This window comes from Oncorhynchus mykiss, chromosome 12, assembly GCF_057628025.1.
Source record: "Oncorhynchus mykiss isolate SJ-2025 chromosome 12, ASM5762802v1, whole genome shotgun sequence".
In the NCBI taxonomy this organism is placed as follows: Eukaryota; Metazoa; Chordata; class Actinopteri; order Salmoniformes; family Salmonidae; genus Oncorhynchus; species Oncorhynchus mykiss.
In genome coordinates, this window is record NC_143033.1 from 20146913 (window position 1) to 20173813 (window position 26901).

Below are 26901 nucleotides of genomic sequence, written 5' to 3' on the forward strand. Positions count from 1 at the left end.
AGACTTCAAGTTCCAATGGGCAACATTTTGCTCAGCGACAATAGGACCCATGACTCAAACCATGACACACATATTTTTACTGCCAATCAAATCTAAACCCTGTGTTGTGTGGTATTATGGTGCTATTGACCGAGATGCAAAAAGCAAGCCCCCTGTATAGATGGGCCAATTTTGTGGGTGACCAAATTTGTATTTATTTGGTCATTTTTCCATTTGGGGGGTTAAAGTTACAATCTTTAAATGAAAATAATTTCATATATTCAGTTCATATCACATTTTATTTATTATTTTCCATATATCTATCTATCTATCTATGTTGTACATTAAAAAAATATTCTAAAATGTTCAAATTGGATTCTCCTGTACTTTGAACTCTTGTACTTTTGATTAAATTCAAAAGCACCTTGAGATGGACTCCTCTGATAATATTGTAATGCATTAGACTTAATCACACTGGTGATCTCAACTGTGCCATAGAAGTTAATGATTTATCCATGCCAAAAGCAAGAGTGGTTCTCTCTCACCAAGGCACATATGCTGAACATGAGTTATTAAATCAAATAAATGTTTGTGTGTTCTTTCCCTTTACACATTACCTGAACATCAAATCCTGCCCCTGGGGCACCCTCCCATCAGAGCATCCCTGCTGGAACCCTGTCACGCTATTCCCACTTACCTCTCTCTCGCTCTCACCCAAATCAGCCTGTCCCACCGGCATCTCTACCCAACTCTCTCCACAAACCGCTCTATTTTGTCTAAATTCTACTATGTACCCATGCCGAGCATGCCTGCCAGTATCTCTCTCTCTCTATCTTACCATGTGCCCATGCCGTGCCTGCCTGCCAGTATCTCGCTTTATCCTACCATGTACCCATGCCGAGCATGCCTGCCAGTATCTCTCTCTCTCTATCTTACCATGTACCCATGCCGAGCATGCCTGCCAGTATCTCTCTCTCTCTATCTTACCATGTACCCATGCCGAGCATGCCTGCCAGTATCTCTCTCTCTCTATCTTACCATGTGCCCATGCCATGCCTGCCTGCCAGTATCTCGCTTTATCCTACCATGTACCCATGCCGTGCCTGCCTGCCAGTATCGCGCTTTATCCTACCATATACCCATGCCCTGCCTGCCAGTATCTCTCTCTATCCTCTGGAAGTTCCACTCACCCACAGTTTCATAGGCAGGACGGCCAAAGACAGCAGAACAGCCAGAGTGAAGAAGAAATCAAACACCACAAATAGAGACATCCCACTGCAGACTAGTACTGCACACTGTCCGTGTATGTGTATCTGTGTGGTGGTGGATGGATCTGTACCTTGAGACTGTTGTAGGCCAGGTCCTCACTCTCTTGCTCCGACGTAGTCTTTGGCTCAATTCCCTAAGAGAGATTGTAAATCGTAATCATTCCACTTCAGGTTGATAAGGCGGAGGCAGGCCATTATTGTGCAATGTTATTACCCAAGCACCAAGTTTGAGGATCACGATCCTAATCTTAAACTTAAAGGTATTCAAGACAAAATCTTTTTAAGGTCAAAAGTTCAACCTGCAGTAAAAGCAGAAACTTCTGTGTAGGTATTTTAGAAGTATACAAAAATAAGCAAGAAAATAACTACACTAGACTGAGACATGGGCCCACCTTGCAGTTAACCTGGTCCTCCATCTTTTCCAGGTTGACTTGCAGTCTCTTCCTCTCCTGTTCCAGCTCTCGAACACGCTTCTGCAGCTTCATGAACACACCAATGTCCATTGCTGCCTTCTCCACTCCCATCTCCTGCAGGGTGACAATATCAGGTCACAACAAAAAACTGGCACAAGTAACTATGAACAGACGGTATAAGGCTGTATAAGACTGGTTCATACTAGTTAAGAGGGTCTTACCTCTACGAGCTGGATTGCATCGTCAGTGTCTCCCAACTCCGAGGTAGAAATGGAAGGATAGTTGGAGTCAGACTCCAGGCTGCTCTGAGTAGAATTGTTTCTCTTGTGACCAGGTTGGAACTGAAGGGTATGAGGAGACAGGGAACTATTGGACATCTATCTTGGCATAAGACACTTACATACATACACAGGCACACACATACCTTGGCCTCCTGTAGGTTGTCATATCTCTGCTCCAGTCTGGAGAACTCCCTGAGCAGGTTCTGGTAGCGCTGCCTCTCCTCATCCAGCTCTGCCTGGACCCGACCCACACTCTGGGATGCACTGCTCTCCTGGTCTGAAACACAGACACACAGGACCAGTCCACATCAATCATTTTCATTCACTTCCAACTGAGTCTCTTCTTTTACACTGAACAAAAATATAAACGCAACACACAACAATTTCAACAATTTTACTGAGTTACAGTTCAAATAAGGAAATCAGTCAATTTAAATAAATAAATTAGGCCCTAATCTATGGATTTCACAAGACTGGGAATACAGACGTGCATCTGTTGGTCACTATAGACACTATATGACCAAAAGTATGTGGCCACCTGCTCGTCGAACATCTCATTCCAAAATCATGGGCAGTAATTTGGAGTTGGTCCCCCCTTTGCTGCTATAATAGCCTCCACTTGTCTGTGAAGGCTTTCCATTAGATGTTGGAACATTGCTGCGGGGACTTGCTTCCATTCAACCACAAGAGCATTAGTGAGGTCGGCAATGATGTTGGGCAATTAGGCCTGGCTCGCAGTTGGCGTTCCAATTATACCAAAGGTGTTCGATGGGGTTGAGGTCAGGGCTCTGTGCAGGCCAGTCAAGTTCTTCCACACCGATCTCGACAAACCATTTCTGTATGGACCTATCTTTGTGCACAGCGGAATTGTTGTGTTGAAACAGGAAAGGGCCTTCCTCAAACTGTTGCCACAAAGTTAGTAGCACAGAATTGTCTAGAATGTCATTGTATGCAGTAGCGTTAAGATTTCCTTTCACTGGAACTAAGGGGCCTAGCCCGAACCATGAAAAACAGCCCCAGACCATTATTCCTCCTCCACCAAACTTTACAGTTAGCACTGTGTATCGGTGAAGGTAGCATTCTCCTGGCATCCGCCAAACCCAGATTCATCCGTCTGACTGTCAAATCATCACTCCAATGGCGGCAAGCTTTACACCAGCCGACGCTTGGCATTGCGCATGGTGATCTTAGGCTTGCGTGCGGCTGCTCAGCCAAGGAAACACATTTCGTGAAGCTCCCGACGAACAGTTCTTGTGCCGACGTTGCTTCCGAAGGCAGTTTGGAACTTGGTATTGAGTGTTGCTGCCAAGGACAGACGATTTTTACACGCTATGCATTTCAGAACTCGTGGTCCTGTTCTGTGAGCTTGTGCGGCCTATCACTTCGTGGCTGAGCCGTTGTTGCTCCTAGACGTTTCCACTTCACAATATCAGCACTTACAGTTTACCGGGGCAGCTCTAGCAGGGCAGGAATTTGATGAACTGACTTGTTGGAAAGGTGGCATCCTATGATGGTGCCACACTGAAAGTTACTGAGCTCTTCAGTAAGCCCATTCTACTGTGAATGTTTGTCTTTTGCATGGCTGTGTGCTCGATTTTATAGACCTGTCAGTAACAGGTCTGGCTGAAATAGCCGGATCCACCGATTTGGCCGATTTTTTTTGTTTTGTTTTTTATTACAGCTTTATTTAATCTTTATTTAACTAGGCAAGTCAGTTAAGAACACATTCTTATTTTCAATGGTGGCCTAGGAACGGTGGGTTAACTGCCTCATTCAGGGGCAGAACGACAGATTTTCACATTGTCAGCTCGGGGGATCCAATCTTGCAACCTTACAGTTAACTAGTCCAACGCTATAACGACCTGCCTCTCTCTCGTTGCACTCCACAAGGAGACTGCCTGTTACGCGAATGCAGTTAGCCAAGGTAAACTTGCAGTAAGCTAGCATTAAACTTATCTTATAAAAACAATCAATCATTCTGCCTACTAGATATTATCTATCGAGTCCTAATCTGACTGAGCATACAAGTATCTAGGTATCTAACTGAGCGGTGGTAGGCAGAAGCAGGTGCGTAAACATTCATTCAAACAGCACTTTCTTTGCGTTTTGCCAGCAGCCGTTCGTCAAGCACGCTGTTTTTTATTTCAAGCCTATCAACTCCCAAGATGAGGCTGGTGTAACCGAAGTGAAATGGCTGGCTAGTTAGCGCGCGCTATAATAGCGTTTCAAATGTCACTCGCTCTGAGCCTTGGAGTGGTTGTTTCCCTTGCTCTGCATGGGTAACACTGCTTCGAGGGTGGCTGCTGTCGTTGTGTTCCTGGTTCGAGCCCAGGGAGGAGCGAGGAGAGGGACGGAAGCTATACTGTTACACTGGCAATACTAAAGTGCCTATAAGAACATCCAATAGTCAAAGGTTAATGAAATACAAATGGTATAGAGGGAAATAGTCCTATGATTCCTAAAATAACTACAACCTAAAACTTCTTATCTGGGAATATTGAAGTCTCATGTTAAAAGGAACCACCAGTTTTCATCTATTCTTATGTTCTGAGCAAGGAACTTAAACGTAAGCTTTCTTACATGGCACATATTGCACTTTTACTTTCTTCTCCAACACTTTGTTTTTGCATTATTTAAACCAAATTGAACATGTTTCATTATTTATTTGAGGCTAAATTGATTTTATTGATGTATTATGATTTTTCAACACTGATACCGATTATTGGAGGACCAAAAAAGCTGATACCGATTAATCGGACGATTGAATTTTTTTTTTTTTTTAAACATTTTTTAAATTTGTAATAATGACAATTACAACAATACTGAATGAACACTTCTAATCCAGAGCATCCTGAACATGTTCAATGAGTGACATGTCTGGTGAGTATGCAGGCTATGGAAGAACTGGGACATTTTCAGCATCCAGGAATTGTGTACAGATCCTAGCGACATGGGGCCGTGCATGATCATGCTGAAACATGAGGTGATGGTGGTGGATGAATGGCACGACAATGGGCCTCAGGATCTTGTCACGGTATCTCTGTGCATTCAAATTGCCATCGATGAAATGGAATTGTGTTTGTTTTCTGCAGCTTATGCCTGCCCATACCATAACCCCACCACGGGGCACTCTGTTTGTTGACATCAGCAAACTGCTCGCCCACACGACGCAATACACCCGGTCTGCCATCTGCGCAGTACAGTTGAAACCGGCATTCATCTGTGAAGAACACACTTCTCTAGCGTGCCGGTGGCCATCGAAGGTGACATTTACCCACTGAAGTCGGTTACAATGCTTTACTGCAGTCAGGTCAAGACCTTGGTGAGGATGACGAACACACAGATGAACTTCCCTGAGACTGTTTCTGGCATTTTCTACCAGACATTCTTCAGTTGTGGAGCTCCTGGGCTGGCATGGTTAGTGTGGTCTGTGGTTGTGAGGCCGGTTGGACACTGGAGGCAGCTTATGGTTGAGAAATGAACATTACATTCTCTGGTAACAGCTCTGGTGGACATTCCTGCAGTCAGCATGTCAATTGTATAATGATCATGCTGTTTAATAAGCTTCTTGACATGCCACACCAGAGGAAGGCCCCAAAAAATTGTCCAAGACTCCAGTCAACCAAGTCATAGACTGTTCTCTCTGCTAAACACGGCAAGCGGTACCAGGGTGCCAAGTCAAGGTCCAAAAGGCTCCTTAACAGCTTCTACCACCAAGCCATAAGACTGCTGTACAATTAATCAAAATGGCCACACGGACTATTCACATTGACCCCCCTTTCTTTTTACACTGCTGCTACTCGATGTTTATTATCTATGTATGGTCACTTCACCCCTACCTACATGTACAAATTAACTCAACTAACCTGTACCCCTGCACATTGACTCAGTACCGGTACCCCCTGTATATAGCCTCAATATTGTCATTTTATTGTGTTACTTATTACATTTATTTTTTTTTACTTAAGTTTATTTTGTAAATATTTTCTTAACTATTTCTTGAACTACATTAAGGGCTTTTTATAATATTTTTTATTTACCTTTATTTAACTAGGCAAGTCAGTTATGAACAAATTCTTATTTTCAATGACGGCCTAGGAACAGTGGGTTAACTACCTGTTCAGGGGCAGAACAACAGATTTGTACCTTGTCAGCTCGGGGGTTTGAAAGTAAGCATTTCACAGTATGGTCTACACCTGTTGTATTTGGCGCAGGTGGATGGATTATCTTGTCAAAGGAGAAATGTTCACAAACAGGGATGTAAACAAATTTGTGCTTTGTGGGCATAGGGACATTTTTCGGGATATTTTATTTCAGTGTATGAAACATGGGACCAACACTTTACACGTTGCGTTTAGATTTTTTGCAGTGTACTATTGCTCAATTGCTGTCCTTTAGATGAGCCTCCAATTCAGTTAAGGCAGTGACCAGAAAACAAGCCATCGCTAAGTTACAATACACTCCATTAGAGGTATTGAATATCAACTCACCACCATTTCATGTGTTCATTTTAGGGATATATGATTGTATTGGCATGATTCCAAATAACTGCTGATGCAGTCTTTTCTATCTGCCCCCCCGTCCCCCCACGGCTCAGCTCCATATCACACAGCCTCTCTCTCTCTGAAGATATGGCCGCAATAAAATATGACAGGGGAATTAAACACAGATTGAAGAGGCTCTATTAGTTTCATGATCTGAAACCTACCCTTGCATGCGTTATTTGAATATATGTATCATCTTTATATGCTCTGGTGGGCGGTCTGATGACTCTTCATCCCCATATCACACTATGAGGGATTGAATAAAAAGGCAAAATGACTGGGATCATAGTATGTTGCTACTGAACTGATAATGTGAGACATTAATAACAGGGGTTCTCTGGTATGTAACATCCCTAGCTCAATATCTTTACACCAGCCTGGACAACATGCTGCTCTAACTGCTAGTAGAAAAGAAAAAGCACAATAGTGTTAAAGTACACAGTGCTAGCGCTCAACCCAAGGGGACCCCAGAGAACCTATTAGTAACACTGCAGATAAAGAGAGCAGATTAGACCAATAACTCTACTCTGCCTCTGGCTAGCTATTTCAATTTCCACCAGAGAAGACTGTCCTGGTGACATTATTACGAAAAATGATCTCCTTTCATTAACTGCTCTGTGATAAAATCTCCTGGTTGAAGTATTGCACATGGCCTTCAGATAAGAGAGGGCAGTGAAAATGTTCAGAGATGATGATGCTGTAAACCATAAGTAACTTGTTATTGACAAAAAGAAGTCCATTGACAAAGGATTTTAAATGAACTATCAATAGTCTACCTATACTACCTGACTTTAGATTTAGCACATTTACAGATAGATATTTCCAAGCTAACAGGTGACACTTCCCCACGTGCACCCAGTGATAAACAATGGCTGACTCCAGTCTCAGGTTAAACAGTTTATTTTTTAAGTCTCACATTGCTGCTGCGTAACTTGATGCAGTTTCTGCTTTTCTCGTCCTACTTCCAAACAGAAACCCCTCTTGTGTGGGGAAACAAGCCATCCCTCCCTTCAGGGCAGGGTTAGCAGTCTGCAGGGCTAACTGTGAGTCTACCATTTTACCTTCAACCCCTCCTGTACATCAGCTAATCACTGTGGCGCTATTGTTTCCCTTTTAGGGGTTTGAAGAGTGTAGGACATATAAAAAGCACTCACCTTCCGTGCTCTTGGAGTGGTGCAGAATCCTTCGGTTCATCTCCTCCTTTTCACTCTTCAGCATAGAATTCTCCCTGTCCAGTTCCTCCACTCTCTAAGAAATAGACAAAAAAGAACAAGAGCTTGAATAAAATAAAGAAATAGAGACATTAGAAGGAGCTGGTTGGCCAGTTCAAGAGCAATTGATTTTGTTTGACCTATTTTCATTTGCTACTTCAATCCGTGGAGAACCTTGAAACACAATAGATGCTACATACTTTAAAGGTCCTCTACAAGTGACCAAAAAGTATTTTGTTTGTTTCTCTTTAAGTGACTTGAATCTGTAGTTCCTGTGTGTGAGGCTCTCATAGTGATGTCAGACAGAGCTAGAGAGCCAGGGACAGCCCCTGCATTGTGACAAAATGGCCGACTCGAAGAGAAGAGAATCAAAGGGCCAAAGAGGGGCGTCCATTACCACTGGGGCACTGCAAAAGCCCACACCCAATGTACATAACAATGGCTTTCTTAATTCCTGTCAGGGGGCCAAAACAATACAAAAATATATGCATTGTATCACTTTCAGGTCAGTAGGAGAACACTGATACAGTCCAATTAAATCCAATTAAATCCATTGTGAGATTGTTAGAGGAAATCCCTTGAGAATCAGGTGTTTTACATTCAGTAAAAACGCTGCTACAAGCATTTTGTGGAGCTACTCAGGCACTTAACGGCTGTTTTCACCAACGCGTTTCAGACAGGAAGGTTTTGTTCATTCAACAGAAGGTTCAGTAGTCCAATAACTCTGAATGATGTAAATGAACAGAGAAAGATGGCAACCTGTCTGCTAATCAGAAAAAAAGTCTGTCCTAGCTTGAGGTACTGCACAACTGCCATTCATCCTAGTTCATGTGGATGCAGAGGATTGCTCTCTTCAACACTTTGTTAACAGCATACAAAATCCCAACTATTTGTATTTATTAGGGATCCCCATTAGCTGCTGCCAAGGCAACATCTTCTCTTCCTGGGGGAACATATTAAAGCACTTACATTACATATAAAACAAAAGATAAAACAGTGACAGCCTTGTAAAAAGAAAATGTACTTTCGCCCCTTTAGTGATTGATAGCTCACCTGTTCCAGTCCCATCTTCTCGTTGCTGTGCTTCTCCTCCAGCTTCTTCATGTGGGTGTGTGCTTCCTGGAGCTCAGCCCTGAGCTTCTCCAGCTCATCCTGAAGAGAGGTCAGCTGACTGCCGTCACCCTGGCGACTGCGTATCATCTCCAGCTCCTTCTGCAGCTTGTTCACCTCTGAGCCCAGGGAGGCTTTGGCCACCACCAGCTGCTCATTCTGAGTCTTCAGATCGCTGGTCTACACAGTGAGACAGGAGAGAGAGCTCTGGTTACTAATATGGGACATCAATTTCAAATCAATCACTTTTTAACATAATTTACAGACAGTTTAGTCTAGCTAAATGGTTTTAGCTGTGCAAAAATATGACTGCAAATGGAAATGAATATTGTGCCAAAATATTGTCCTTTCATTGAGCCTTCTTTGCATTATAGCACTCATTGTGTAGGCTACTAGCCTTATAGAACAGTGTACTTCTACAACGTGGGTTGAACCATGGTTCTTTGACTGTACCTGGTCATCCATCTTCCTCTGCAGCTGGACGATCTTGTTCTCCATGCCCGTGTTGAGCTTCTTCAGATGTTGAGCGGACCTCGCTTCAATCTTCAGCTGTTTCAGCTCCTGCTTGGCTCGCATGAGGCGGTAGGCACACTGGATGGTGATGGCGGCGTTCCGTGCCCGCCTGAACTTCCTCCTGGTGAGCCAGCCTCGGACATGCTTCTGGATGATCATGGCTTTGTGGTGCAGAAGGAACTGGGGAGGTGGAGAAGGGAGGTAGATAGCAGAGACAAGGAATCATTTATTATACTGTACAATCAATGTGATGGGAAATATGTAGGTAACTTCAGAATTCCCAGTCGGAGAAATTCTAGAGATCTCAATCCAAAGGGAATCTAGTGTATCTGAGAAGGCACCATAGAAGGGAGCATTTCTGCAAGGTCCGCCTGATCACATTCCATTTCAAATCGGAGGCACTTCGTCTCCAATTTTCAAGTCACACAAACTGGACAACAAGTCCAACACTGAGTCATCTTCTCAATGAACACTTTACTCCTGATAGATCGCTAATATGTTTCAACAAACCGTCATTCTGTTACCAAACTTTGCATCTGCAATGTTCTTAAAGTGTTTTTGTCCAATTTTCAGTGGATTTATTAAAAGTAGTCCTTGTGAAAAGAGTTGAATGATTTGTTTAACTTTGCAATCATTGGTTTTTGTTTGGTATACAGTTGAAGTCGGAAGTTTACATACACCTTAGCCAAATACATTTAAACTCAGTTTTTCACAATTCCTGACATTTAATTCCCTGTCTTAGGTCAGTTAGGATCACCACTTTATTTTAAGAATGTGAAATGTCACAACAATAGTAGAGAGATTTATTTATTTCAGCTTTTATTTCTTTCATCACATTCCCAGTGGGTCAGAAGTTTACATACACTCAATTAGTATTTGGTAGCATTGAATTGAAATTGTTTAACTTGAGTCAACCAATTCAGGTAGCCTTCCACAAGCTTCCCACAATAAATTGGGTGAATGTTGGCCCATTCCTCCTGACAGAGCTGGTGTAACTGAGTCAGGTTTGTAGGCCTCCTTGCTCGCACACACTATTTCAGTTCTGCCCCAAAATGTTCAATGGGATTGAGTGATTTGTGATGGCCACTCCAATACCTTGACTTTGTTGTCCTTAAGCCATTTTGCCACAACTTTGGAAGTATGCTTGGGGTCATTGTCCATTTGCAACCAAGCTTTAACTCCCTGGCTGATTTGAGATGTTGCTTCTAGTGTATCTGCACATAATTGTCCTTCCTCATGATGCCATCTATTTTGTGAAGTGCACCAATGCACATAATTGTCCTTCCTCATGATGCCATCTATTTTGTGAAGTGCACCAGTCCCTCCTGGAGCAAAGCACCCCCACAACATGATGCTGGCACCTCCGTGCTTCACGGTTGGGATGGTGATCTTCGGCTTGCAAGCCTCCCCCTTTTTCCTCCAAACATAACGATGGTCATTATGGCCAAACAGTTCTATTTTTGTTTCATCAGACCAGAGAACATTTATTCAAAAAGTATGATCTTTGTCCTCATGTGCAGTTGCAAACCGTCTGGCTTTTTTTTGGCGGTTTTGGAGCAGTGGCTTCTTCCTTGCAGAGCGACCTTTCCAAGTTATGCCGATATAGGACTCGTTTTATTGTGGATATAGATACTTTTGTACCTGTTTCCTCCAGCATCTTCACAAGGTCCTTTGCTGTTGTTCTGGGATTGATTTGCACTTTTCGCACCAAAGTACGCTAATCTCTAGGAGACAGAACACGTCTCCTTCCTGAGCGATATGACGGCTATGTGGTCCCATGGTGTTTATACTTGCGTACGATTGCTTGTACAGATGAACGTGGTACTTTCAGGCGTTTGGAGATTGCTCCCAAGGATGAACCAGACTAGGAGGTCTACAATTTTCAGATTTATTTTGATTTTCCCATGATGTCAAGCAAAGAGGCACTGAGTTTGAAGGTAGGCATTGAAATACATCCACAGGTACACCTCCAATTGACTCAAATTATGTCAATTAGCCTATCAGAAGCTTCTAAAGCCATGACATCGTTTTCTGGAATTTTCCAAGCTGTTTATAGGCACAGTCAACTTAGTGTATGTAAACTTCTGACCCACTGGAATTATGATACAATTAATTATCAGTGAAATAATCTGTCTGTAAACAATTGTTGGAAAAATTACTTGTGTCATGCAGAAAGTAGATGTCCTAAACCGACTTGCCAAAACTATAGTTTGTTAACAAGAAATTTGTGGAATGGTTGAAAACGAGTTTTAATGACTCCAACCTAAGTGTATGTAAACTTCCGACTTCAACTGTACATTTTAAAGTGAAAAATTGTATCAGCATCATTATTTTACGGTGGAATTGCCCATACAAAACCCAGGAAAAAGAAGGTGAAAAGGTGAGCCAGTGCCATGACAGGTAGTGTTGTGGTTGTAGTACCTCCTGGAAGATCCTGCGCGTTAACATGCCCCTGGTAAAGGCCTGGATGGTGACAACAGCCTGTCTCACTCTTAGATAGTCCCTCCGCTCTCTGACCATACGATACTGCTTCTGGAAGATCAGAGCAGCGCGGGTTAGACGCAGCTGCTCCGCATACCTGAGACAGACGGGAGAGAAAGACGGCAAAAAGAGGAGGAAATAAGTTACTGGAACTGATATTGCCATTTGGGATAAGTGATTCATGACGCTTTTTGTGTGATTTATCAAGAAAAATACAATTATTTGCTGCTTTGTTAGTGTAACAGAATGTAGTGTTTCTCCTCTCACCTGCGGGCCATGTATCCACGGCCATATCTCTGCAGGTTGATGGCGGACTTCCGGATCTTCTGGTAGCGGACCCTCTGCAGCCAGCCTCGCACCGTCTTCTGGATCTTGATGCAGGCGGAGCGGAACTTGTCTGCCCTCAGCTTCTCCAGGTAGGCCACTTGGCCTGCTCTGAAGAAGATCTTGGTCTTACCAAACTGAAACTTGTCTGGGTCCTGGTGAGAGAGAAAGACAGCTCCATTTTGTTTCCATGAATTCATTAACTTCAGTTCAATCAACAGAGCATCAAGGCAGTTACATCAGTGGGCATGACCAAACACAAGGTTAATTAGTTTCCACCCAGCTAAGAAATCCATTACATACTGTCCAGAGATTCAACACATTTATTAACCTGAATAAACTCCATATTCTCTTGCTCATGTACTGAGATGGAGAAAAGCAAGAAGCCAAGAGAATACCTCCCAGACTGCGCATACTTAATTCTCCATCATTCCTAAAGAGCACAGCACTATTCCTCCATCAGGACTGAAACTCATGATCTGCCTGTTTACATCTCCATTCCCCAGGTTATACATTCAAAGCTGTTTCCTCCCAACACTGGATAGGTTAACATATACTGTATCAGAACAGACATGCCGTAGGCTCTATAATATGACGATGGACTCCTGAAGGAGTTAGGGAGCTCTGTTGAAAAGAACAACATCCTTCAACCAGGGGAGGAACAAAAGTCATCCAAGAGAGATATCTTCAGACATTCGTACATTTCCTCTCCCATCTTGATTGGGGCTTCTGGGGGCTGAAACAACTCTTTCTTACCTTGACCAGGGTCTCCAGCAGGTTCCTGCACACCAGCTTCTTGTCTCCAACGGTCATATCTGACTTCTTCATGAGGACTCTGTATCTGTTGAAGAAGTCTGGGTACGTCCACCTGGAATCACATAGGAATCAAAATCAAATATATCAGAAAAATATCTGTTTTAAAATCCTTAGGAGTCAATTGACAATCTAATTAAGATAATAAAAACGTCTCCATCAAAATCAGTCTCTCACTAACACGAGGGTGATTTCCGTTTTGCTCTACAACACCCCACAAGTGTCACGGGCCTCATCTGAAGGTAACCTGGTACCGGCTTTAAAAAATGTATGAAAGTAGTTTTGTACCAACAAAAAAAGGAGTTAAATGTGTGTCCAAAAAAAGTATATATTTCATCAGCTTTCTTATAACTCCTAAGAATAGGACAGATACTTCAAAACCTTATTTGTTATGATACATTTTTTCACTGTCTGTTTTGCCATTTATGAACATCTTAGTCAATGCGTAGGCTATAGTAGTAAAATTCTATATTTTATCAAATCATTTTTCAATGTATATTTTTGATACCTATACAATAGGTGTCCTAAAATTCTAAATAAAATATCTAACTGATCCATGGTATGACCATCTTAAAAAATTATATATGCTAGTTTTATAAATCCCAGTGGCGCATTGCTCTCCTCCTGTTCTCCCTCAGGGAAGCACGCATCTCAGGAGAGACGGAATTCAATTTCACCCCTGCTTAGGAGATCGAGAAAGCCCATTACATCACAGAGGAGTACCTTAACAATCACATTCTATTCTATTGTAATATATAGAATAATAATATATGCCATTTAGCAAACACTTTTATCTAAAGCGACTTACAGACTTGCGTGCATAATTTTGGGGGGGTGGCCCCAGCGGGAATCAAACCCACACCCCTTGGCATTGCAAGAGCCATGCTCTACCAACTGAGCCACAAAGCACTACAACTCATTTCTGTGCTTCGACTATCGCACACAGCAGAGAGCGTAACAGTAGTGTTCTGTGTATGAGAAGCATCTTACCTTGATGGGTACCCAGCAGCACTGATGCGGATGGTCTCCAGGACTCCACATGCTCTCAGTTGCTGCACAGCTCTCCTAGACTCAAACCTGCAACAAAGACGGGACAAAATAAGTTTTGTTTTCAGTTTAGATTTATTAATTGAACCATTTTAAAAACAAGCACATACATTTAAAAAAATGTAAATGAGTAAAATCATCAAGGATAACACAAAGTAATATTTCCATTGTGATCCTCTTGTGACAAGATGGCTCGGCAAGATCAGCAAAACGGTTTTACACGGTATGCAGCGAACACTAACACAAAGAACACTTATACAAAGTTTCTAGATTGTTCCACCATCACAATGAAAACCCACTTGCATTCTGGGAAGAGGGTTAGTTACAATACACAGACAAGTAAAAGCTGTTCCTCTCTTCCTACCTGAGCTTAAGCTTCTCTTTCAGCATTGTGCACATCTCCATTAGGTAGAAGACAGAGACATTGAGAGGATGTAAATGTTAGTCGGCTCGGTGCTGCCTTGGCAGACTGACTGTGTTTCCTTACATACAGCCTTCAGTATGTTTTCTACAGTCCAGCTACAGCATGTGACTCACGCAGGCACACCATTCGATTTAGAGACCTTCAATAGGCCCTTGTGCTGAAGAATGCGTCAAGAAGATGCCAACATAATCTGACCTCTGCTTCTTTCTTGTTATTCTGAAGTAAACATTCTGTCTACAATGTGTGCTGTTTAAGACTGATACACTTCCTAAACCAAACATCTCAAATCAAAAGCCTGTGGGTATCTGCATTGACAACATCCCATTTTACATAGGTCATTGCATTTGTTATATTTAGTGTTTTCTCAGGAGTTAGGATATCTAGTGTGCTGGTTTAAATGTCCCATTCTACACTGCTTATCAAGACAACATTGATTATTGAGTCTTTATTTTGAATGAGAGTTTCCAGTAATAGTCAACATGGTTGTGCCAGGGTGAGCAAGAGAAACATGTATGATTAAGATTAAAGGTAGATTCAGCGATATGGCATAGATGCAGAAAGTAAACAGCATAGCGGGCCAATTTCCACAACAACTAAGAGCTTTGAAGCGTGATGCTCAACTTCTCAGCTGTTTTGGGTCCAGTAGCTACCACACTGTGAACAGCATGAAGCGAACCTGTGCACATGTGCAGATACTGTGTGTGACTGTGTGAGAGCAAAGTCTTGCATCTCGCTCATCTCAATATCTGCGGTGCTGCTCGTGGTGATGTCATTTCACAGATTCTACCTTTAAGACGAAGATCACTTCATAAGTCAACTGTACCAAGGTCCAACCAGAATGTAACTCTCGCTTCATCCCAACCCCTCCGAAAGACACACATACATAGGTTTTTTTTTGGGGGGGGGGGCTGACACACTGGGTGCCCATGGAGCAGTTGTTGTGGGGGGCACAACGACAGGCAATGGCATCTTTGATATCAGATACCCTCTGGTTGCTAGCTCACTTCAACAGGTTTTCCCCGTCGGACCCGAGATTCAATCTGGCAACCCTCTGTTTACTGGCTCACCCCTCTAACTGCTAGGCTACCTGCCACCCCAGAGTTTACACAGTGCTGAAGGGGACTTGAGAGTCACTCAACAAGAGAGAGAGAATCAGTACCTCAGGCTACACTAGGGCGAAGGCAACCAAAGAAAAAACACAGCATGCACACCCAGGTGATGTCGCTCTGTCTCTCCCATACAATACTCTCTCCTGACTGTCTTTCCACCTGACTACATGCATGTTCTTTAGAGTTCTATTATATATGGAAATATTACCTCACCATGACCGTACCACGTTTCTTAAGCTGTGGGAGACCACAGGCTTATAGATCTGATTAGGGAAGGGAGTCAAGGTATGAATATTTACTCACGAGAATGCCTCCTTCTCATCATTAGGCTTGATGCAACGCACATAGTGGGGGGTGGTGGCATTCAGGGTCTCCATGAGAAGCTGCAGGGAGCTACGGAACTACAGTAAACAAACACAGAAGGGGAACGAGTTAAACATCTACGATGGGGAAAGTTCATACTCCCCCCCAAATTTTCAAAATACAGACTTGTTATGTCATTGCTTTCTATTGAAAGGTTCAATACACTCTTTAGAAATGCACTATGACAATGGCACAGACAGACTCCTGCCCAAAGGCACGTTGATTGAACTCAGGCCTCATAGTGTCAGAGGGGATGCTAACCTGGTGGCCCACGGTTTTCCTATGCTCCTTGTTGGGGACTTTGGGTGTTGGTTTGGACGCCCGCACGTTGACCCTGGAGGACTTGCTGGAGGAAGATGTGGAAATGCTGCTGTCTTTATTAGTGTCCTGGAACAGATCTGCCATGAGCTGGAACTGGGAGATGGGGGACAAGTTAATCACATGAATCATTCATATGTTTAACAGCGAGTTTCATCCAAACAACTTATCATAAAACAGATTATATTATAACCCATTTTACAGCTGGATAACAACCTCAAATCCCCAAACCACGCCAAAAGTGGTGTGAAATTTCTACAAAGGTCTTTTTCATAAGATACAAATCGTGCTATACTGCAGGATCCAGTGAAATAGCAGTGTGTGCTAAAGAACACTGATGAGACAACAGTAGTGAAGAGCATGAATGGACGGAACGTCAATAAACCAGCGTTCAAGTGTTCAATTAGGACCATTCTGTAATCACATCTCCTCAGCAGAACCAGTGAAGGGGACCAACCAAGCAGCAGAATCACATCTGATCATGACAGATAGAGGTGTACGCAGAGGGAATACTGATAATGGCACATACATATTCCTGTCACAGATACGGCTGGTGTGACAAGACTAATGATACAATCCAGTCCCACCATACATACTGATAACTATTCTCTCATACTCCTCTCTGCCAAACTTGCCAAGAGTGTTTCATTCTGACATGAACATTAACGTTCTTCAGGAAAATGTTTCCTTCATAGCTTTGTAAAAAAAAGAAGCTCTCTGCAAGCTGGATTGTATTTATGGTCCTTCTATGAAGATTCATGGAGATTCCTTGCTCCATCCTTCTCCTCAGGCTTGGGGCTTGAGTTAGCAGGGCTGTCAGGCTGTGAGATATTACAGTAATGGTCTATTGTGGAAAGTATTATCAGCTGGAGGAAGTTTCATGACCCTCACGAGTCCTCTAAGGCTCCACTCTGTTGACAGGTTTCTCTGTCACTGTCATCCTCAGCTAGATACGAGGGTTTAATGAGCAAGGGCCTCAGAGACAACTATGGTGCAAAACCCACACAAGAAAGATAACTGAAATGACAGGTATAGAGACAGAAATGCAGTACAGGATATTTTACAATATTGAGACTGCCATCACCAGGGGTGGACCTATTATGTCTTCATCACTGCTTTTGTTTAGCAAACCTTGACTGCATCTGAAATGTATTTGTTCTATTCAGTCCTTCTGATACTCCTCCGTGCTGTTCAACAGAGCTTGGTGTCTTTCTGATAGAAAATTGATTTGTTTCCACAGACAGTATGCTTTTAGGCAGAACATGAAATCTCTCCTTGCCTCTCAATATTCCCTCTCATTTACATGCTCTTAATGGCTGTTTCATTAGTAATGCTGAGGAGAGGACATTAGGAGAGAGGAAGTCAAGATGGAAGAAAGTGAAAGGGCTGAATACTAACACCAGATGAAGGGAACTAAAAGTTGGTATTTGTCCCAAAGAGAGTGAGTGGCAGTGGGGGTGTGAAAGTTAACTGAAATTAACTGAACTCAAATGAATGAGAAAGCCAATGCACACTTGGTTTATATCGCAAAGGTCATGCAGAGAACATATGCTGAAGTTAGGTTCCAATCCAGCAGTTTGAGTTTGGCTTGGAGAGGCAGGAGTCAGAGGACATCAGAAAGAGTGTGTGTATGTGTGTTGTGATTGTGACAGTTCATCTGCAATATAGTAGAATGTTGATATAACTGCTTAATTAACATTCAATGTATTTCAAATTAGAATGTAAAGCAGGATTTAAAACTAGGATTCATGTGAAGTGTTGACAAGTTGTCAGCCTGGCTTTAAACAACAACTCTATCTGATAGGACCTATACTTCCCAGAATAGGAACCTGTGAAACGCTTTCAATTTGCTTCTTTCTAAATCATGTAACTTATTTGCGTAGTTACACTCTGTCCCAAAACTGAAGCCTCTTTAAGCAGTAAACTCATTTGGTAAAAGCTTTACAGTGCTGCTTTTCCAAGAAAGAAGTCCATAAATGGAGTAAAAGCCAAAGGGTTGGATGTTACATCAGGTAAAGCTTAAAAATAGACTTCTTTCTCCAGTTAAGTGGGCAGTGTGTTTAGTGTGAGAGGTGTCCACTATATGATATAGGAAATAAGCAGGAGTATTATTATGGCTGTGATATTGTGCTCGTGGCGTAAGGACATTATTCTCTCTCACCTTGCTGGCCTTCAGAATGTTAATCTGTTCCTCGTAGACAGTGTCTCTGTTCTTCTCCAGGAACCCGTCACACTGGTACTCAACCTGCCAGGGGACAGAGGTAGACATAATGGACTGCACTTATAGAAATATACAGTACATCTAAATACAGCGACAATTAAATAAGCAAACCTTTAATCAACTATGGTAATTACAGTGCCTTCAAAAAGTATTCATACCCCTGACTTACTTCACATTTTGTTGTGTTACAGCCTGAATTCAAAATTGATCAAATATTTTTTTTCCATCACCCATCTGCACACAATACCCCATAATGACAAAGTGAAAACTTGTTTTTTAGAAATGTTTGCAAATGTATTAAATTAAATACAGAAATATCTCATTTACATAAGTATTCCCACCTCTGAGTCAATACATGTTAGAATAATCTCTGGCAGTGATTACAGCTGTGAGACTTTCTGGATAACTCTAAGAGCTTTGAACACCTGGATTGTACAATATTTGCACATTATTATTTTTTAAATTCTTCAAGCTCTGTCAAATTGGTTGTTGATAATAGCTGGACAGCCATTTTCAAGTCTTGCCATAGATTTTCAAGTTTTAGGTTATGTTCCTGCTGAAAGGTGAATTTGTCTCTCAGTGTCTGTTGAAAAGCAGACTTAATTAGATTTTCCTCTAGGACTGTGGCTGTGTTTAGCTCTATTCCATTTATTTTTATCCCCCCCAAAATCCCTAGTCCTTGCCAATGACAAGCATACCCATAACATGATGCAGCCACCACCATACTTGAAAATGTGAAGTGCGGTACTCAGGGATGTGTTGTGTTGGATTTGCCCCAAACAAATTCAGGACATGAAAAGGCCATTTTATTTGTTGCAGTTTTACTTTAGTGCCTCATTGCAAACAGGAGGCATGTTTTGGAATATTTTTATCCTGTACAGGCTTCCTTCTTTCACTCTGTCATTTAGGTTAGTATTGTGGAGTAACTACAATGTTGTTGATCCATCCTCAGTTTTATATCACAGCCATTAAACTCTGTTACTGTTTTAAAGTCACCATTGGCCTCTTATTTTGTGACGTTTGAAGCACATTTTTACTCCTGAACTTATTTATGCTTGACATAACGATTGAACACTTTTTGACTCAAGAAATGTCAGGTTTTAAATTGTCATTCTTTGTAAACATTTCTAAAAACATAATTCCACTTTGACATTATGGAGTATTATATGTAGGCCAGTGACACAAAATCAACATTTAATCCATATTAAATTCAGGCTGTAACACAACAAAATGTGGAAATAGCGAAGGCGTGTGAATACTTTCTGAAAGCACCATTTGTACAATTATGGACTCTGGATGGTTGTTGGGTCAAATCGCAAAAGAGCCACACAATCCTGCTGTTGGGCCCTTCAGCAAGCCATTTACAGGAACTGTAATTGCTTAACTAACTAAACAACCAGCTGTATATCAAATTATTTAATGTATGATGCAGTTTAAACAGAAGCATTTGCTGAGAACAGAAAATTATGAGCCAGATTAGTTTATATTCTGAGTTTATGAAAGTGTTCATTCAGATGTTGAGTAACATGGGGAAATGAGTGCAGGCATTGATTGGAAGGAGATCCCTCTCAGTCAGTCTATTTTTGTTCCCATTTGTCTGTCCATCAGCAGCCCCAGCCTCCAGCCCAGTCCGGTCTAACACTTTACCCTAGCTCTCTCCTCTTTCTCACAGATAGGGTTGCAGGTTGTTCTCATTATACCAGGATGTGAGATATAAAGAGCAGTGAGTGAAGGTAGGTCCTACAAGTTTTCACTTGGAGAGAGAGTTAGAGGAAGAGAAACACCCTAAGGGAATCGGTTTAACGCCAACTTAACAGAGGTGAGCTGGGGACATCCTCTCTACATTAACAGGACTCTCATATACCTTGTTTGTCATGGAAATTACCATGTTAAATAAAGGACAACGCTATGGCTGCCTGCCTTTCATCTATTTACTCGACCCACATTTGGCATCAGATACACAGGCAGCACTTCACTGGGGAAGTCTGTATTTAAAGTGCTAGCTCCTCTAAGTAGGAGCTAGTGTTGCTCTCTGAGTTAATTAGAGCTTGTGTTATAATGAGGAGCGGAGACACTGTAGGGCCACTGAGCTCACTCACACCAACAATATACTTACACTAACACTATACAGTACTCACACCAACACTATATTACACCAACACTATACAGTACTCACACCAACACTATATTAAACCAACACTATACAGTACTCACACCAACATTATATAGTACTCACACCAACAATATACTTACACCAACACTATACAGTACTCACACCAACACTATATTAAACCAACACTACACAGTAGTCACACCAACACTATATTACACCAACACTATACAGTACTCACACCAACACTATATAGTACTCACACCAACACTATACTTACACCAACACTACACAGTAGTCACACCAACACTATATTACACCATCACTACACAGTAGTCACACCAACACTATATTACACCAACACTATACAGTACTCACACCAACACTATATTAAACCAACACTATACAGTAGTCACACCAACACTACACAGTAGTCACACCAACACTATATTAAACCAACACTACACAGTAGTCACACCAACACTATATTACACCAACACTATACAGTACTCACACCAACACTATATAGTACTCACACCAACACTATACTTACACCAACACTACACAGTAGTCACACCAACACTATATTACACCATCACTACACAGTAGTCACACCAACACTATATTACACCAACACTATACAGTACTCACACCAACACTATATTAAACCAACACTATACAGTAGTCACACCAACACTACACAGTAGTCACACCAACACTATATTACACCAACACTATACAGTACTCACACCAACACTATATTAAACCAACACTACACAGTAGTCACACCAACACTATATTACACCAACACTACACAGTAGTCACACCATCACTATATTACACCAACACTATACAGTACTCACACCAACACTATATAGTACTCACACCAACACTACACAGTAGTCACACCAACACTATATTACACCATCACTACACAGTAGTCACACCAACACTACACAGTAGTCACACCAACACTATATTACACCATCACTACACAGTAGTCACACCAACACTATATTACACCAACACTATACAGTACTCTCACCAACACTATACTTACACCAACACCACATAGTAGTCACACCAACACTATATTAAACCAATACTATACAGTACTCACACCAAAACTATATTACACCAACACTATACAGTACTCACACCAACACTATACAGTACTCACACCAACACGATATTACACCAATACTATACAGTACCCACACCAACACGATATTACACCAACACTATACAGTACTCACGCCAACACTATATTACACCAATACTATACAGTACTCACACCAACACTATATTACACCCACACTATACAGTACTCACACCAACACTATATTACACCAACACTATACAGTACTCACACCAACACTATATTACACCCACACTATACAGTACTCACACCAACACTATATCACACCAACACTATACAGTACTCACACCAACACTATATTACACCAATACTATACAGTACTCACACCAACACTATATTACACCCACACTATACAGTAGTCACACCAACATGATATTACACCAACACTATACAGTACTCACGCCAACACTATATTATACCAATACTATACAGTACTCACACCAACACTATATTACACCCACACTATACAGTACTCACACCAACACTATACAGTACTCACACCAACACTATACTTACACCAACACTATATTACACCAACACTATACAGTACTCACACCAACACTATATTACACCAACACTATACAGTACACACACCAACACTATATTACACCAACACTATACAGTACTCACACCAACACTATACTTACACCAACACTACACAGTAGTCTCCAACACTATATTACACCAACACTATACAGTAATCACACCAACACTATATTACACCAACACTATACAGTACTCACACCAACATTATATTACACCAACACTACACAGTACTCACACCAACACTATATTACACCAACACTATACAGTACTCACACCAAAAATACATTAAATGAACACTAAACAGTACTCACACCAACACTATATAGTACTCACACCAACACTATACTTACACCAACACTACACAGTAGTCACACCAACTCTATATTACACCAACACTAAACAGTACTCACACCCACACTTTATTACACAAACACTATACAGTACTCACACCAACACTATACAGTACTCACACCAACACTGTACTTACACCAACACCATACAGTACTCACACCAACACTATACTTACACCAACACTACACAGTAGTCTCCAACACTATATTACACCAACACTATACAGTACTCACACCAACACTATACAGTACTCACACCAACACAGTACTCACACCCACACTATACAGTACTCACACCAACACTATATTACACCAACACTATACAGTATTCACACCCACACTATACAGTACTCACACCCACACTATACAGTACTCACACCTACACTATACTCACACCAACACTGAAGCAGTTTGGTTTAAATACGTTACCTTGCTTAAAGGGTCAATCTGCAGTTGAAACAATAACAATAACAACAATACAACAATACAGTACTCACACCAACACGATATTACACCAACACTATACAGTACTCACGCCAACACTATATTACACCAACACTACACAGTACTCACACCAACACTATACTTACACCAACACTATACAGTAATCACACCAACACTATATTACATCAACACTATACAGTAATCACACCAACACTATATTACACCAACACTATACAGTACACACACCAACACTATATTACACCAACACTATACAGTACTCACACCAACACTATATTACACCCACACTATACAGTACTCACACCCACACTATACAGTACTCACACCAACACTGAAGCAGTTTGGTTTAAATACGTTACCTTGCTTAAAGGGTCAATCTGCAGTTGAAACAACAATAACAACAATACAACAATACAGTACTCACACCAACACGATATTACACCAACACTATACAGTACTCACGCCAACACTATATTACACCAACACTACACAGTACTCACACTAACACTATATTACACCAACACTATACAGTACACACGCCAACACTATATTACACCAACACTACACAGTACTCACACCAACACTATATTACACCAACACTACACAGTACTCACGCCAACACTATATTACACCAACACTACACAGTACTCACACCAACACTATATTACACCAACACTACACAGTACTCACACCAACACTATATTACACCAACACTACACAGTACTCACACCAACACTATATTACACCAACACTACACAGTACTCACACCAACACTATATTACACCAACACTATACAATACTCACACCAACACTATATTACACCAACACTATACAGTACTCACACCCACACTACACAGTACTCACACCAACACTATATAGTACTCACACCAACACTATACTTACACCAACACTACACAGTAGTCACACCAACACTATATTACACCAAAACTACACAGTACTCACACCAACACTATATTACATCAACACTAAACAGTACTCACACCCACACTATATTACACAAACACTATACAGTACTCACACCCACACTATACAGTACTCACACCAACACTATACAGTACTCACACCAACACTGTACTTACACCAACACCATACAGTAATCACACCAACACTATATTACACCAACACTATACAGTATTCACACCCACACTATACAGTACTCACACCCACACTATACAGTACTCACACCTACACTATACTCACACCAACACTGAAGCAGTTTGGTTTAAATATGTTTCCTTGCTTAAAGGGTCAATCTGCAGTTGAAACAATAACAAACCGCCACGCCGCCACTGATTTGGTAAATAACTGAGGGATGGGGCTGGAGAAATGTAATCACTCTCAGATTAATAGACAGAGCTATGGATGCAAGGACTGACCATCCATGAGATTGGATGTTCTAGTTTTAACCATGTTTTGACGCAATACAGTGTTAACAATTGCATTGTTTACAAACAAAGGGATAAACAAGCTTCTATTTTGGGTTCTGATGGGGTAAGACAGTTGGACTAAGCTCATGAGGCATGTATAAATTATACTCTTCAAGAATCAATGGGTATATATCATGAATTTAAAAGTAAAAAATGGATTTAGCAATCACAGATTGACAGTTTAAGGCCAATGATGACCTCAACCAACAACCTTGGGGTCATCAAATGTTCACCTAACTGAAGAGGCATACATACAGGTCTACCCACCTTATCAGCAAAGTGAATGACAATGAAAGATGTGTTGGACATCCGTGGTTTCTGGAAATGGACGCTGCTTGATAGGCGATCGTACAGCTTCTGGCACCAGTTCTGATCTGTCCCTTTGGGCACCTGTAGCAGCAGCGGATGGAGGAAAAGAAGGAAAGAGAGAGAGATGATATAAAACCATGGAGGAAACCAAAACGTTCTACCCACGTTACCTGTGCTCAGAATCCTCATTATTTTGAGGTTGTCCCAAATGATCGTCAATAACTTCAAAGGGCTGCGGGATGGGACAGGATGAGTGAAATAAATAAGTAATCTGTTTTGTTCCAAAGGCCTTAAATCATAAAGATCTGGATGCAGGCAGGGGAAACAGAAGCAGGCCACGGTGTGTACATTACAGCAGGATGAATCCCATTAACTGAGGCAAGACGTTTAAAATGCTGGGATCAGCAGTACGCTCTGCTCTGCTCCCCACTTCAACCCCTGAGACTACTCAAGTGCATCCTGCACTATAACTCCTCCCATGGCCAATCGTCCCTATAAACCTCCTCACTAATAAGTTAAGAACTATGTACTCTGGAGCTCTGGAGTAAAGACAGTGTTGATTTAGGACTAAGACAATATATGTAAGACAGGGTGCTCCACCTTGCACTCCTCATCCAGCAGGTCCAGGATTCCCAGCTTGGCCTCTATGACATCGATACAAGGCTGGTTGTCATAGAAGTCGATGAGCGTCCAGGGGATCTGCTCCTTCACGTACTCCTCCTGCTCCAGCTTGAACACATGCTGAGGACACAGAGAGGAGACAACTACACAGTGAGCTACAGCCCAGCAGGTTATCAGTTAGACTAAGTCACTAATTATTTCACTTCAATAAATACATGTTGAGTCATGAGGTTCACAGCGACAAGTTCTCACGTCTCCTCTACAGAACATTGGAAACTAAGGTAAAGGGTAGGTAGACAGAGTCATTAGATCATTTATTTTGGTACTGTAGCTTGTTTTTGGTCACAGGTCCAGGATTGGCTGAAGAACTGCAACATTTATCTGGAGCTAACTCTGTAGATAGCACTACTGGGTGATGAAAAATATATGGCAAATAGAAATCCAATATGGATGGTGTTAAGAGATAGATGGGAGGGGTTGAATGGAGTTGAAGGGTGGGAATAATAACAAGATAACTAATGTAAAATATACGGTGTCCGTAAAATGTAAATGGGTTCAGAACGTTTGTAAAACAGCACAGTTAAAAATATATGGCAAAAAGAAATCAAACTGGGTGGACATCAGAAATAGATGGGAGAGGTTGAGGGTCGAGGAAGAACAGGTCTAAAAACAAACAAAATAGAACTATTGTGAATTAAATTGTCCGTCAAATGTATATAGTATGTATAAGCTGGAAGTAGAAGCCTAAGTGGTGTTGCTAATTAGTTTACTCCAATTAGGGGAGGCGTGGAAGGGTTAGTGGAAAATAATTTTTAAAAAATGTGTTTGTTTAAAGACACATACATACATACATACATACATACAGTGGGGCAAAAAAGTATTTAGTCAGCCACCAATTGTGCAAGTTCTCCCACTTAAAAAGATGAGAGAGGCCTGTAATTTTCATCATAGGTACACTTCAACTATGACAGACAAAATGAGAAAAAAAATCCAGAAAATCACATTGTAGGATTTTTAATGAATCCTAGTAAAAATTCCCTGTTTTAGGTCAGTTAGGATCACCACTTTATTTTAAGAATGTGAAATGTCAGAATAATAGTAGAGAGAATGAATTATTTCAACTTGTATTTCTTTCATCACATTCCCAGTGGGTCAGAAGTTTACATACACTCAATTAGTATTTGGGAGCATTGCCTTTAAATTGTTTAACTTGGGTCAAGTGTTTCGGGTAGCCTTCCACAAGCTTCCCACAATAAGTTGAGTGAATTTTGGCCCATTCCTCCTGACAGAGCTGGTGTCTAAACTTTAGACTGGTACTGTATATGTATTTACAAAAACATATATAAGGGGATTGGAAATGATGCAGACAATTACATTTATGGACGCTACAATATAAAAGCTGATCTACCCCCCCCCCCCAAAAAAAATACAAGTAAAAAAGGAAGGTAGCTAGATTACAATCTAGTCTCAAACTCAC

General features: G+C 41.4%; 1 protein-coding gene across 4 annotated transcripts in view; it reads right to left on the reverse strand.

Annotated features, from left to right (window-relative positions):
* The window catches only part of LOC110537143 (unconventional myosin-Vb), a 75998-nt gene that overhangs the window by 18616 nt on the left and 30481 nt on the right, over window positions 1-26901 (reverse strand). For 3 of the 4 annotated variants that reach the window (XM_036937131.2, XM_036937133.2, XM_036937132.2), the window contains exons 12-27: window positions 25404-25544; window positions 24762-24884; window positions 18360-18443; window positions 16142-16294; window positions 15821-15918; window positions 13928-14014; window positions 12881-12992; window positions 12068-12279; window positions 11741-11897; window positions 9260-9499; window positions 8750-8986; window positions 7640-7733; window positions 2085-2218; window positions 1882-2001; window positions 1640-1774; window positions 1319-1381 (exon numbers count right to left, since the gene is read on the reverse strand). In XM_036937131.2, coding sequence (XP_036793026.2) covers window positions 1319-1381; window positions 1640-1774; window positions 1882-2001; window positions 2085-2218; window positions 7640-7733; window positions 8750-8986; window positions 9260-9499; window positions 11741-11897; window positions 12068-12279; window positions 12881-12992; window positions 13928-14014; window positions 15821-15918; window positions 16142-16294; window positions 18360-18443; window positions 24762-24884; window positions 25404-25544 — 2190 coding nt within the window. Of the gene's footprint in view, window positions 1-1318; window positions 1382-1639; window positions 1775-1881; window positions 2002-2084; window positions 2219-7639; window positions 7734-8749; window positions 8987-9259; window positions 9500-11740; window positions 11898-12067; window positions 12280-12880; window positions 12993-13927; window positions 14015-14348; window positions 14520-15820; window positions 15919-16141; window positions 16295-18359; window positions 18444-24761; window positions 24885-25403; window positions 25545-26901 lie in introns of those variants that run through there. The other variant, XM_090191956.1, reaches the window with a different exon arrangement.